The sequence below is a fragment of the Brassica rapa genome, chromosome A09, assembly GCF_000309985.2.
Source record: "Brassica rapa cultivar Chiifu-401-42 chromosome A09, CAAS_Brap_v3.01, whole genome shotgun sequence".
Lineage (NCBI taxonomy): Eukaryota > Viridiplantae > Streptophyta > Magnoliopsida > Brassicales > Brassicaceae > Brassica > Brassica rapa.
Genome location: NC_024803.2, coordinates 980,289 through 994,788, shown reverse-complemented (window position 1 = coordinate 994,788; position 14,500 = coordinate 980,289). Strand labels below are relative to the sequence as shown.

Genomic DNA, 14,500 nt, shown 5'->3' with positions numbered 1-14,500 from the left:
TTGTGATTATAACAGTATCAGTCCTGATATACAAAAATAAAAATAATTAACTATTTGTTCTGAATTTGAGAAATTAAGAGTTGTGGATTTCTTTTCTTTTATTGCACAAACGTAGTAAGAGATTAAATAGACATATGTATACAAAATTTCTTTTACTTTCTCCTGTCGTTTACAGTCATGTATATAAACAGAAAGAGCATTTTAATTACATGTTATGTAAATTTTACAGACAAAAATAAAAATCCACTGTTTTTGGTATTAACGAAGAGAAGTTATTAAAAAAAGAGCGTATCAGAAGCAAATAAATTCAAAAAGTTATTTGGTAACTTACCAACCTCTAATTAGTAATTAATCATATCCAAAAAGTTGAAAATCATTGTCTATTTTGTTCCCTTTTCTTTTCAACCTTTTTCTATTTATATAAAAAAAAAGAACTACAGAGCTGACTTTTCAACGCTCTCCGATATCTAGATCCATGCTGCATCAACGGTCAGGATAATAGATCACAAGTCACATACCCTTATATCTCGCCACGTGTAAACAACACCACTAACACACACCACCACCGACAGAACCAAGTAAAAAATTCGAATTCAGACAAGACAACCTCAACTGTCATGTCCGAACACAAAACCTCTTGGAGTAACTTTAACAAATAACAGTGTATCCAAGTCCGAATCTTCATCAATGGAAACTCAGATCTTGTCTTAAAAAAAGACAGAGAGGATCTCGACGAAGATTAAGAAGATCGGAGAAAGATGATCGAGAGGTGTTTAGGACCTCACCGGTGCCGGAGAATCCAAAGAGCTTTACGCCACCTCAAGGTAACCGTTCTCTGCCTCGTTCTCACCGTAGTCGTCCTACGCGGCACAATCGGCGCCGGCAAATTCGGTACGCCGGAGCAAGACCTCGACGAAATCCGTCAGCATTTCCAACCGTCGCGCAAACGAGCTGAGCCTCACCGCGTCCTCGAAGAAATCCAAACCGGCGGAGATTCTGATTCATCTTCTGCTGCCTCCGGCGCCGGCGGGAGCAATAACTACGAGACGTTCGACATCAACAAGATCTTCGTCGACGAAGGAGAAGAAGCCAAACCCGACCCGAACAAGCCGTACACTCTCGGACCCAAGATATCCGACTGGGACGAGCAGAGATCCGACTGGTTAGCCAAGAACCCCACCTTCCCCAACTTCATCGGACCGAACAAGCCACGTGTTCTCTTAGTAACCGGTTCTGCTCCAAAGCCGTGTGAGAATCCCGTAGGAGACCACTACCTCTTGAAGTCCATCAAGAACAAGATCGATTATTGTAGGCTCCACGGGATCGAGATCTTCTACAACATGGCTTTACTAGATGCTGAGATGGCTGGGTTCTGGGCGAAGCTGCCGTTGATAAGGAAGCTTCTGCTGTCTCATCCTGAGGTTGAGTTTCTATGGTGGATGGATAGTGATGCTATGTTTACTGACATGGCGTTTGAGCTTCCGTGGGAGAGGTATAAAGAGTATAACCTTGTGATGCACGGGTGGAATGAGATGGTTTATGATGAGAAGAATTGGATTGGGTTGAACACTGGGAGTTTCTTGCTTAGGAATAATCAGTGGGCGCTTGATTTGCTTGATACTTGGGCTCCTATGGGTCCTAAAGGGAAAATCCGTGAGGAGGCCGGTAAGGTTTTGACCCGTGAGCTCAAGGGTAGGCCGGTTTTTGAAGCTGATGATCAGTCTGCTATGGTTTATCTATTGGCTACTCAGCGAGACACTTGGGGAAACAAGGTAATAAACTGAAATTATACCAATACTTATAAAAGTCTAGAGAATCTCTTGATTACATCATATATAGTTTTTTTTGCTTATAAATCACAATGTGAGCTGCATCTTGTAGGTTTATTTACTTTATAGGATCTCTTGATTACATAGCTATAGCTTATTTTGCCCACAGGTTACAGTGTGAGTTGCATCCTATGGTTTTATAATGTCTCTTATTCACATAAAGATTGGATTTATTTTCACAAATGACAATATGAGTTGCATCTTATCGGTTTATAACATCTCTTCATAACATAAAGATTTATATATCTCATCATTATAAATCACAATGTTAGTTGAATTTTGTTAACAAAGTGGCTGTATTATAGTGGTTAGTACCCCACGTTGTGGCCGTGGAGACCTGGGTTCAATAATCAGCAGCCATACTCACTTTTTTATCATTAAAAAAATGTTGTATCTTGTTGTGGTTTTGGTATTCTCATTTGATCCACTGCATTGTTTATAGGTATACCTAGAGAACGGATACTATCTTCATGGATACTGGGGGATTCTCGTGGACAGATACGAAGAGATGATAGAAAACTACCACCCTGGTCTAGGCGACCACAGGTGGCCACTGGTGACTCACTTTGTCGGTTGCAAACCTTGCGGGAAGTTTGGAGACTACCCGGTGGAACGGTGTCTAAAGCAAATGGACAGAGCCTTTAACTTTGGTGATAACCAGATTCTGCAAATATATGGTTTCACTCACAAGTCTTTGGCTAGTCGCAAAGTGAAGAGAGTGAGGAACGAGACTAGCAATCCGTTGGAGATGAAAGACGAGCTCGGGTTGCTTCATCCAGCGTTTAAGGCTGTTAAGTTGCAAACCAACCAAGTTTGAAACTTATTGTCTTTGCTTAGTTGTTGTACTAAGATGGATGATACAAAAGTATGAAATCAGTTTATTCCTTTAGTCTTTGGAATCCCTTTTGTAGCTTCAAGAATCAGTACACAATGAACCTTACATAAAAGCCCATTAGCATATGGAAACTAATCGAATTAACCAAAATTTCAAACTGAACTAGCGAGCTCACATAAAAGTCCATTTTATGCAACACAGCCGACGAGACAAGACATCACCTCTTCTTCGATTGCTGTTTCAGTGCGGAGGTGTGGTATTGCTTTTGAACTAGGCTTACCATAAACCCTCCTATTATGTTTGAAGATGGACTGAGATGGTTGAGTAACCCCTCCTCGGATGAGTTTATGAAGTTGATTATTAAGCTGGTGTATCAAGCAGCTATCTATAGTATTTGGAAGGAGAAGAATGCAAGAGTGCATAATCAGAGTTTCAGATCGGCTCAGGCTTTAATTCTTGAAATCAAGCAAACAGTTCATGCTCGATTGGACCTTCTGTCAAGAGCTCATACTTCTCGAAGAACTGATATCACTTTGCTTGGGACTTGGTTCAGTAGATTTTAGCGGATGGATTTTTTGAATCGTAGAAGACGAAGTTTTTTGGGAGGTAGGTTGCAGGCTTACCTACATGTATGGTGAGTCAATTTAATTAAAGTCTGGGCGTTTTTTTCAAGATAAGTTGTAACTAGGTGTTTTGCCCGCGATGCGGGCTTAAACATTTTCATAAATTTTTGAAAAATTCTTTGTACACTATTTTTATTATACTAAAATAAATCTTAAAATAACTCAATATTATATTTTAATTATATAATTAAATAAAATTATTTTATTAATATTTAATTATATAATTTTTGTTTTTAACTTTTTACTAAAATACTTGTCCAGATAACAATACAATATATATATATATCTCATTTTTAATTATATATTTAGATTTTGGATAATTCATATTCTATTTTTAATTATAAAATTAAGAATTTTATTTGATTAATATTTAGTTATATAGTTTATGTTTTTAACTTCTTACTAAAAGACTTTTTTAGATAACAATACAATATATATTATCTTTTTTAAAAATTATTTTCAGATTTTGGATAATTCTTACTATTATTAATATTAATCAATTATCTAATCAAATCAATTAAAATTTCGTTTTTATTTTTTAATTTATTTATATGTTTTATTCATTAAGGGTATAAACGATATTAACCACTCTAACTTTTACCGTGAGAGCTTGATTCCAAAAATTTACTTCGCAAATAATAGTATAGATAGATGTTTTTAACTTTTTACTAAAAGACTTTTTTAGATAACAATACAATATATATTATCTTTTTAAAAAATTATTTTCAGATTTTGGATAATTCTTACTATTATTAATATTAATCAATTATCTAATCAAATCAATTAAAATTTCGTTTTTTATTTTTTAATTTATTTATATGTTTTATTCATTAAGGGTATAAACGATATTAACCACTCTAACTTTTAACGTGAGAGCTTGATTCCAAAAATTTACTTCGCAAATAATAGTATAGGTTTCTTTAAATAAATAAACAAAAAATAAAGTTTAAAAAGATGAATAATTATGCTATTACAAACTATGAGAAATTTTACAGACGATTCTACAACAACAAAAAAAACTTAGTTTAGTTTCGGTAAAAGTTTTAAAACCGAACCATCTAACTACTGAACCGATTTTATCGTTTAATTTAGCGAGATTTTGGCTGAACCGATCTAAAACTATCCAAACCGGGTTTGCATGCCTATATATCTCTTTTACATAATCAAGAGTGCTGTCTATACATCCCTTTAGAATCTCTTTTGTATTGTAGCTTCATGGATCAGTAACAATGGGCCTTACATAAAAGCCCATATGCAAATGAAAACCAAAGTTCCGGCCTATTATTCACAAAACTCCAAAGATCCCATAAGTAGATAATGGCTCATTTCTAAAAAGGAAAAGAAAAATATTTTGTGAGGCCTAGCAAATCTTAAGATAAGTAGGTGAGAGAATCAACAATTAAAAAAAAAAAAATCTTTACTGCGAAAAACGACAGCGTTTTGGAGAGCACACGAAAGCTAGGTATGTCATTTTAAAGCAAAGAGACACATATTTTTTATTTTGTTTGCTCGCTCACACCTTATCTCCTCACCCAATTCTCTCCCCCTTTCTTCCTTCTCTCAAAGGCTGAGAGTTCGAGAAAACAAAAAAGCTCAGTTAGCCAAAGCGGATATGGACTCTAAAGGAGCGGTACCACCAGAGCAGAATCCTCCTTACGCTTCTGGCCAATCAGGTTTGTTTGTTTTTTGTTTTCTCTCTTCTTCGTCATCGTTTGTTTCAGTAGGATTGAATCGAGTTAGGGTTTTTAATCGGATGTGTTTGTTGATAGGTAAAACCTATGCTTCTGTTGTAGCCGCCGCCGCCGGTGGGGCTGTGAGTAGTGCGAAGTCGCAGGAGTTCGATTCGGAGAAGGAGGCTGTGGCTGGAGATTCGGATAAAGGTGTTGTTGGTGGAGCTGATAAGGAGGAGGAGGTTGGAGCTGATGAGAAGGTTGGAGACGAGGCTGAAACTGCTTCATCGGTATCTCCGGAGAAGGAGGTTGTTTCTGAGAAAACAATCGGAGGAGATGATGTAGGGGTTGAAGCCGATGGTGAAGTTTCCGATGAAGCTGGTTCACCTGAGACTGCTGTATCGAAGCCTGAAGCTGTTTCTGAGAAAACAACTGGAGAAGAGGAGAAGAAGGATGATGTTGAAGAGGATGGCGAGAGTAGGCTTGAGAATGGGAGTTTTGATGGTGGTGAGAAACAGGCTTCCACGGATGGGATTGTTGGTGGAGCTGATAAGGAGGAGGAGAAGTCGAGTTTGGAGGTTGGAGCTGATGAGAAAGTTTCCAACGAGGCTGCTTCACCCGAGACTGCTTCATTGTTATCTCCGGAGCAGAAAACTGTAGGGGTTACCGAAGAAGAGAACAAGAAGGTTGAAGACGCTGTTTCTGAGAAAACAACAGGAGAAGATGGTGTAGGGGTTACTGAAGAAGAGAACAAGAAGGTTGAAGAGGCTGTCTCTGATAAAACAACAGGAGAAGATGATGTAGAGGCTACCAAAGAAGAGAGCAAGAAGGTTGAAGAGGATTTTGAAGACAATGAGCAGTCAGGTTTGTTTTTGTCTTCATCGTTTATGTCTTGTTTAAGTAAGATTGAATCTTGTATTTGGAAACAGAGTTTTAATCGGTTGTATTTGTTAACAGGAAAAACCTATGCTTCTATTGTCGCTGCATCCGCCAGTAAGGAGGTTGCTACCTCACCAGAGGCTGTGTCTGGAGATTCAGATAAAGGTATTGCTGGTGGAGCTGATAAGGAGGAGAAATCGAGTTTGGAGGTTGGAGCTGATGAGAAAGTTTCGGACGAGGCTGGTACACCTGACACTGCTTCATTGTTATCTCCGGAACCGGAAGCTGTTTCTGAGAAAACAACCGAAGAGAACAAGAAGGTTGAAGAGGGTGGGGCTCCGGAGCTGGAGGCTGTTTCTGATAAAGTAACTGGAGAAGATGATCTAGTGGTTACTCAAGAAGAGAACAAGAAGTCTGAAGAGGGTGTGGTGGATGTTGAAGAAAATGGGCAATCAGGTTTGTTTTTATCTTCTTTCAGTAGGATTGAATCCTGTCTTTGGAAATAGTGATTTAATTGGATGTATTTGTTAACAGGAAAAACCGATGCTTCTGTTGTTGAAGAGGGTGTTAATGAGGTTGAAGACGATGGTGAGAGTAACCTTGAAAACAAGAGTGTTGATGTTGCAGAGAAACAGACTTCCACTGAAGTGATGGTGGACGAGAATCCGAAAATGGAGAGTGAGAGTAAAGCTACTGGTGTGGAAGAAGAAGTTGATGTTGACGATAAAATTGATGATGTTATTGAGGAAGAGAGTGGTGAGTTAACTAATAAAGTTGTGGACTCATCCACTGTAGAATCTGTGCATGTCGATGTGGCAAAACCAGGGGTGGCTGTTGTAGGAGACGTAGAGGGAATCGAGGAGGTGAAGATTAATGCTGATGGTGAAAATTTTGAAGTGGCTAACAAGTTTGATCAACTTGGCCATAACGATGGTGGTGGATTTGAAGTGGAGTCTAATAAATCCGTTGAGGAGGTAGGAGAAAAGTTGACTTCTGGAGCAGATTCTATCGCCGACTCTTCCAAACTAGAATTTGCTGATAGAAGTGCTGCTGAGGCAGAGGATGTAGCTGCTAAGAAATCAACAGAGGCAGCCAGAGTAGAGCCTGATGAACCGAAGGTTGGTGGAGAAGAAGAAGAATTGCAAGCGTCTGAAAGTTTAACTGTGGGTTCAGTTGATGCAAGAGAGGATTCAGAGCCAACAGCTGAGCTACAGTCTGAACCAAACTCTAACCCAGAGGCCGGGAATGTTTCTGAAGGAAACATTGCTGAAGAAGATGGAGACAAAATCCCAGCCGCTGACAATGTTTCTTCTCGTGAGTTTAGTTTTGAAGGCAAGGAAGTGGATCATGATCCTTCTGGAGGAGAAGGTATTATTGATAGTGAAGACGAGACTGAAGAGATGATATTTGGGAGTTCTGAAGCTGCAAGACAGTTCTTGGCAGAGCTTGAAAAGGCTTCTTCGGGTATCGAGGCCCATTCTGATGAAGCAAATATTTCTAACAATATGTCAGATAGGATTGACGGCCAGATTGTCACGGATTCTGAGGAGGATGTAGACACAGAGGATGAAGGTGAGGAGAAAATGTTTGATTCTGAAGCTTTGGCCGCACTGTTGAAGGCAGCCACTGGTGGTGGAAGTTCAGAAGGTGGCAATTTTACCATAACATCTCAGGATGGTACGAAGCTTTTCTCTATGGATCGCCCTGCTGGCTTGAGTTCATCTTTAAGGCCTTTGAAACCTGCAGCTGCTCCACGTGCAATCCGTCCCAACATCTTTTCCAATCCGAATGTCACAGTGGATGAAAGTGAGATTAACTTGAGCGAGGAAGAGAAACAGAAATTGGAGAAGTTGCAGAGCCTCCGAGTGAAGTTCTTGCGGCTTTTGCAAAGGTTGGGGCAGTCAGCAGAAGATTCAATTGCAGCGCAAGTTCTTTACCGTATTGCACTGCTTGCTGGGAGACAAACAGGGCAGTTATTCAGTCTCGATGCTGCAAAGAAGAAGGCTGTGGAGTATGAGGCTGAGGGAAACGAAGAGTTGAACTTCTCGTTAAACATACTGGTCCTTGGAAAAGCTGGGGTTGGAAAAAGTGCTACGATAAACTCCATTTTGGGAAATCAGAAGGCGTCCACTGATGCTTTTGGGCTCTCGACCAATTCAGTAAGAGAAATTTCTGAAACAGTTGGTGGCATCAAGATTACCTTTATTGATACCCCTGGTTTGAAGCCTGCTGCAATGGATCAAAGTGCCAATTCCAAAATGTTGGCTTCGGTGAAGAAGGTAATGAAGAGATGTCCCCCTGATATTGTTCTCTATGTGGATCGGCTCGATACTCAGAACAGAGACTTGAACAATTTGCCCTTGCTAAAGACGGTTACTGCTTCTCTTGGTGCATCCATATGGAAAAATGCTATAGTGACATTGACCCATGCTGCTTCTGCGCCTCCTGATGGCCCATCTGGCGCCCCTTTGAGCTATGATGTGTTTGTAGCGCAGTGCTCACATATTGTTCAACAGTCTATTGGACAGGCTGTTGGTGATTTGCGTTTGATGAACCCCAGTCTGATGAATCCAGTTTCTCTTGTTGAGAATCACCCATTGTGTAGGAAGAATCGGGAGGGAGTTAAGGTTCTGCCTAATGGTCAAACTTGGAGACCTCAGTTGTTGCTGTTGTGCTACTCCCTGAAGGTTTTGTCTGAAGCAAACTCCCTACTGAAGCCTCAAGAACCATTGGACCAACGTAAACTATTTGGCTTCCGAGTTCGATCCCCGCCTCTCCCGTACCTGTTGTCTTCGCTGTTGCAGTCACGTGCACATCCTAAGCTCCCTACAGACCAAGGTGGTGATAGTGTTGACTCTGATATTGAGATTGATGACGTGTCTGATTCTGAGCAGGAAGATGGTGATGAGGATGAGTATGATCAGCTGCCACCATTTAAGCCTCTTCGAAAAACTCAACTTGCAAAACTCTCAAAGGAACAGAGAAAGGCATATTTGGAGGAGTATGATTATCGTGTAAAGCTTCTGCAGAAGAAGCAATGGAGAGAGGAGTTGAAGAGGATGAGGGAGATGAAGAAAAACGGGAAGAAGGTGGGTGAAAACGAGTTTGGTTATCCAGGTGAAGAAGAGGATCCGGAGAACGGTGCTCCAGCTGCAGTGCCAGTTCCATTACCAGATATGGTCTTGCCACCTTCATTTGACAGTGATAATTCAGCTTACCGATACCGTTTCCTGGAACCCACTTCACAGCTCTTAACCAGGCCAGTATTGGATACCCATGGTTGGGACCATGACTGTGGGTATGACGGTGTCAATGCGGAATACAGTCTTGCTATAGCAAGCCGGTTCCCTGCTACAGCTACTGTCCAAACCACCAAGGACAAGAAAGAGTTCAACATTCATCTGGACTCCTCCGTGTCTGCTAAGCACGGTGACAGTGGCTCCACCATGGCAGGTTTCGATATCCAGAATGTAGGTAAGCAGCTTGCGTATGTGGTCAGAGGAGAAACCAAATTCAAGAACTTGAAGAAGAACAAGACGACTCTTGGAGGTTCAGTGACATTCTTGGGCGAGAACATTGCCACTGGTGTCAAACTCGAGGATCAAATAGCACTTGGGAAAAGGTTTGTGCTTGTGGGCAGTACAGGGACCATGCGATCACAGGGAGATGCGGCGTATGGCGCGAACCTCGAGGTCAGGCTCAAGGATGCTGATTTTCCAATAGGCCAGGACCAACACTCTTTAGGACTGTCTCTGGTGAAGTGGAGAGGCGATTTAGCCCTCGGAGGCAACCTACAATCTCAAGTCTCTGTTGGAAGGAACTCAAAGATAGCGCTTCGTGCAGGGCTTAACAACAAGATGAGCGGGCAGATCACAGTCCGAACCAGCAGCTCTGATCAGCTGCAGATTGCTCTCACGGCCATTCTTCCGATTGCTATGTCCATCTACAAGATGCTTCGACCAGATGGGGCCAGTGACAAGTACAGCATGTACTGAGTATATGCCTGCAACTCCCTCTGCTGATGAATTCAGGGAAAGGATGTTTTATGTTATTTGGTTCATGTTTTTTCTCTTCACCTTTAATAAAACTATTTGTTGAGATTTTCTCGAAGTTGTATTTTGTTCTGTTGAGAAGTACCTTATCGGATTGTATCAGTATTTTCTTCCATTTCAGTAATTTCTCAGAAAAAAATGGAGTCTAGTCCCGTCTTTTATTGGTTCTTGTCATGCTGATGATGTTGCTTGGATTGTTTTGATCATTTGTGGCTTGATCTCTCCAGAAGTTAGTTACTAAGGTTTCGTTGAAGAATCTTTAATCAGGTGTGTCTCTAAGTCTTCCTTGGTCCCTTGAAGGCAATGGTCGGTGAGCAAACCATTGGAGACAAAAGACCAGCTTGCTTCCCCTAGCGTCTCAAGGCGGTCAAGGTACAAACTAACCCAGATTGATCTGAGTTAGGATTTGTTTATATCTCTGTCTCTTTCCATCATGTGCCTTTGCTGTTGTTGATCCGTTACTGATGATGAAAAATAGAATCTATGTATTAAATAACTTAATTAAGTTGTTTTATTATAGAAGAGCTTGAAGATTAGATATATAGTTTTTGATTCAACAAAGATCTCTCAAGAACGGAAACTCACATATAACTGAGTATAAAAACAGAGACACACCAGAAAGACAAATCAGAGTACTGAGAAACTGGGCATTATTATTTACTCCGAGCATTATTATTGTGACTGAAGCAGAGTGTTTTCATTTTCAGAACTTTTTCTCACTGAAGGATCTTCTGGGAAGCTGGCCTCTTGGTGATCTCAGCCACCCACTCGTTGACTCGTGGACGCTCAGTGAAGAGCTTCTTGGTGGGAGTTCCAAGAAGGTACTGAATCACAGGGATGTGGTGAAGATCGGTCAAAGTAAAAGTTTCACCAGCCAGATACTTGAACTCCTTCAGCCTAGCCTCGTAGACATCAAGGACCTTGGCTAACTTAGCCTCTTGTTCTGCAACAACGGCTTGGTCCGTGGTCAAGCCATAGATGTGCTTGAACAATTGTTCCCAAGCAAGCTTTGAAGCTGCTGGGTCGAACTGGTGAGCTTCTACTTCCATGCCAATGGACATTGTTGCATATTGGGCTATGTTCTTGGAGTCAGCTGGGAGGAGATTGGTTCCTTGGTCTTCGTATCGGTGAGCTATGTACTGAGTAATAGCTCTTGATTCTACACAAAAGAAACCAAATCATGTTAATGAAATTTTATTCTTTAGATAATGATTGCTTTTATGAACGTTTCATACCAAAGAGCTTGAGGTCTCCATCTTCAAAGGCTGGAACTTGACCAAAAGGCTGCAGTATCAGAATCAAACGCAAAACATTCAAGACTCGGTCCAGATTCACCAAAATGGTTTAGTCTTGTCTTACTGTCTTAAGAGCAACAGAGATAGAGATATACTTACGTTGCGGGATAGGAAAGGCTCTTTCTTGTGCTCACCGTCCTTGAGCTCGACATTGACGAGCTCATAGTCGAGGTTTTTCTCGTGTAGAGTGAGGAGGACTCTCCTGGTGGAAGTGGTAGTAGCGTGTCCGAAAACCTTGATACTCGCCATTGCTTTGTGTTTGATGTTGAAGGTGAAGGTGATGTGATGGTTCAAGACACAATTAGTGATGGTATTTATACAGTTAAAAAACAGAGCATTTTGTGCGTTCTCATTAATTTTCAATATAACAGATAAATAATGCCTCTACAAGACCGTCGCAATCCAATATTGACTAGATGATTGGTAGAAACGTTTGAATATTCGTTTTTTTAGTAAAGCATGCAATGCCATCAGAGAAAAGATCAAATAAGTGCGTTCTGACTTCGAATTACTCAAATTTTCCACGTAATAGTCGAGCTTTTCTAGTTACATTCACATCTTTGATACCATGGTAAAACTTTAGAAGTATAATAGCTCCTCTCAATTTATTTATTGACTAATAATCTTATGTACACAAAGTCTCAAATTTGATTAACAAGTTATTTACATATATGATAATAAAATTATTTTATAGATAAATATCAGCTAATACGAAAAAATATTAGTACATCATAACATCTTGTAATCTTTAGGATATCATAACATCTGAGCAAGATTGTTGAGATATGAAATAAAGTAGCACATCAAAAGTTCAGAGAAAGATTTGTATACAAGTAATGCCAAATTATGCTTTCAAAAAAAAAGGGTCCAAAAGCATGGATAGAGTTGGAAACAAGAAAGATTTATTAGACTTTGTGTCATCATGATATAAAAAATGGATAGAGTTGGAAACAAACTCTGACAACTAAAATATGATATTTCTTGGTGGAGACAATCTGTGAATATTGTAAAGGCTCTTAACTATCTGGGATTGTTTACCCTCAATTCATGTAGTAGTAGTTATAAAGTCAGGAAAGTGAGGGATTGCAACCAGTGGCGGAGGTAGGAATCAATTCTATAGGGGTCATAATAATTTTTTTGGAAATTGAACACATGTTCACTGGGGTCAAACACCAATTTTGACTGAGTATTTCATTAAATCCATTCAAAATTACACTAAAAATAAAACAAAAAAAATTAATTCCATAGGGGTCATATGACCCCCCCCCCCCTAACGCTTCACTACCTCCGCCACTGGATGCAACCCATTGGAGACCAGACCAGCTAGCTGCACCTAGCGTCTTAAGGCGGTCAAGGTACAAATCAATCCAATTTGGTTGACTGAGTCAAGAAAAATCTGTAACTGATGATGAAAAACACAAACTAGCTGCTCTAATCGTTTCTGTCATATATAAGGAAGTGGATAGTTCCAGAAATCTTATGTGTCTTTTGTTTTATCTGACTTTAAAGCTAAAGACAGATCTCTTACATGTCATTTTCAGTCAAATGAGACTCTTAAGGATAAGAACGTCCAAAGTCTTAGGTCAATAAAACTTGCACTAAAAGTCTTCTTATCTATTCTCACTAATCAGTAACTTTGTAGTCAAGGCATCACAATCAATGTACTAAAAACTAATTATGTTGTTTTATTATAGAAGGGCTTGAAGATTACATATAAAGTTTTGATTCAACAAAGATCTCTCAACAACACATACACAACTGAGAACAAAAACAAAGGACACAACAGAAGCCACTTATTTTCTCTCGAGTATTATTACTGTGACTGAGGCAGAACCATTATGTTTTCACTTTCAGAAATTTCTCACTTAAGGATCTTCTGTGAAGCTGGCCTCTTGGTGACCTCAGCCACCCACTCGTTGACACGTGGACGCTCGGTGAAGAGCTTCTTGGTGGGAGTTCCAAGCAAGTACTGAACCACAGGAATGTGGTGAAGATCTGTCAAAGTAAAAGTTTCACCAGCCAAATACTTGAACTCCTTGAGCCTAGCCTCGTAGACATCAAGGACCTTGACTAACTTAGCCTCTTCTTCTGCAACAACGGCTTGGTCAGTTGTCAAGCCAACGAAGTTCTTGATCACTTGTTCCCAAACAAGCTTTGAAGCCACTGGGTCGAACTGGTGAGCTTCTACTTCCATACCAATGGCCATGATCGCATAGTGGGCTGGGTTCTTGGAGTCTGCTGGGAGAAGGTTGGTTCCTTGGCTTTCGTATCGGTGAGCTATGTACTGAGTAATGGCTCTTGATTCTACATAAAAGAACCAAATCAAGTTAGTGAAATTTTCTTTTATGCATATGGTTTTGCATGCGGTTCGGTTAGTCCGGGTTATTCGGTTAGTTGGTTAGTTTGGTCTTCGTTTTGACATAATTCTTCCGAATTTATCCGATATAAAATTCGGTTCGGTTTTTGAAAATCCTATCGAACTTAACCAAAGTTTTTGATTTCGGTTAGAAGATAAGATGGTGCATGAAAACGTTCTTACCAAAGAGTTTGAGGTCTCCATCTTCAAAGGCTGGGACTTTACCAAAAGGCTGTAGTATCAACCAAACGCAAAACATTCAAGATTCGGACAAGATTCATCAAAATGGTTGGTCTTGTCTTTAGAGCAACACATAGATATACTTACGTTGCGGGAAAGGAAAGGCTCTTTCTTGTGTTCACCGTCCTTGAGGTCGATATTAACGAGCTCAAAGTCAAGGTTCTTCTCGTGGAGGGCGAGGAGGACTCTCCTGGTGGAAGGGGAAGTAGCGTTTCCAAAAACCTTGATGCCTGCCATTAGTTTGGGTACTAAGAAACTATTTGAAGACTGAGAGAGAAAGAGAGACTCGATGTGATGTGTTTGATGTTGAAGGTAAAGGTGCTGAATCAAGACACAAGTAGTGATGGTATTTATACACTTGAAAACAGAGCATTTCATGCATTGTCATCAATGTTTAATATTTTGTTTAACAGATAGATAATGCATCTGGAACACCGTCGCAAACCAATATTGACTTGTCTTCTTAGGATGATTTATTCAAAGTTGAATTGGATTGTTGAAAACGTTTGCATATTTGTTTGGTTTTACACTTATTTGGTTATGGGATATAGTTTTTTTAATAAAGCATTCAATGTCATTAGAGAAAAGATCAAAACAAGTACGTACTAACTAACAGCCATGTTGACTCAAGCTTCATCTAGTACTAACATCACATTCCTTGGCTGATATCGAGTTCGAGTAGTTTTGATATGCTTTAAATCGGCTGTCGGCATGCCTTGTC

The 14,500-nt window shown here is 40.0% G+C and overlaps 4 protein-coding genes across 7 annotated transcripts; 2 read left to right on the top strand and 2 right to left on the bottom strand.

Annotated features, from left to right (window-relative positions):
- Positions 1-575: 575 nt before the first annotated feature.
- LOC103836739 (xyloglucan 6-xylosyltransferase 2) lies at positions 576-2,752 on the top strand. The gene is made up of 2 exons (XM_009113032.3): positions 576-1,772; positions 2,272-2,752. The coding sequence occupies exons 1-2, from the start codon at positions 759-761 to the stop codon at positions 2,644-2,646; spliced, it is 1,389 nt and encodes a 462-aa protein (XP_009111280.1). The 5' UTR covers positions 576-758; the 3' UTR covers positions 2,647-2,752.
- Positions 2,753-4,745: 1,993 nt separating this feature from the next.
- LOC103836738 (translocase of chloroplast 159, chloroplastic) lies at positions 4,746-10,049 on the top strand. 4 transcript variants are annotated; one of them, XM_033278674.1, is made up of 5 exons: positions 4,746-4,960; positions 5,057-5,199; positions 5,521-5,821; positions 5,915-6,292; positions 6,371-10,049. In XM_033278674.1, exons 1-5 carry the CDS (start codon positions 4,900-4,902, stop codon positions 9,829-9,831), a joined length of 4,344 nt encoding a protein of 1,447 aa, XP_033134565.1. In that variant the 5' UTR covers positions 4,746-4,899; the 3' UTR covers positions 9,832-10,049. The 4 variants fall into 4 exon arrangements, with proteins under 4 accessions (XP_033134565.1, XP_033134564.1, XP_033134566.1 ...); XM_033278673.1 differs by having other exon boundaries at positions 5,057-5,724; positions 5,788-5,821; XM_033278675.1 differs by having other exon boundaries at positions 5,057-5,565; positions 6,076-6,292.
- A 325-nt stretch (positions 10,050-10,374) lies between these two features.
- On the bottom strand, positions 10,375-12,602 carry GST1 (glutathione S-transferase F3). The gene is made up of 3 exons (XM_009113030.3): positions 11,283-12,602; positions 11,124-11,172; positions 10,375-11,047 (listed from the first exon to the last, which is right to left on the bottom strand). The coding sequence occupies exons 1-3, from the start codon at positions 11,430-11,432 to the stop codon at positions 10,605-10,607; spliced, it is 642 nt and encodes a 213-aa protein (XP_009111278.1). The 5' UTR covers positions 11,433-12,602; the 3' UTR covers positions 10,375-10,604.
- Positions 12,603-12,843: 241 nt separating this feature from the next.
- LOC103836736 (glutathione S-transferase F3) lies at positions 12,844-14,293 on the bottom strand. Its single transcript, XM_009113029.3, has 3 exons — positions 13,867-14,293; positions 13,723-13,771; positions 12,844-13,487 (listed from the first exon to the last, which is right to left on the bottom strand). The coding sequence occupies exons 1-3, from the start codon at positions 14,155-14,157 to the stop codon at positions 13,045-13,047; spliced, it is 783 nt and encodes a 260-aa protein (XP_009111277.2). The 5' UTR covers positions 14,158-14,293; the 3' UTR covers positions 12,844-13,044.
- Between the last annotated feature and the right edge of the window lie 207 nt (positions 14,294-14,500).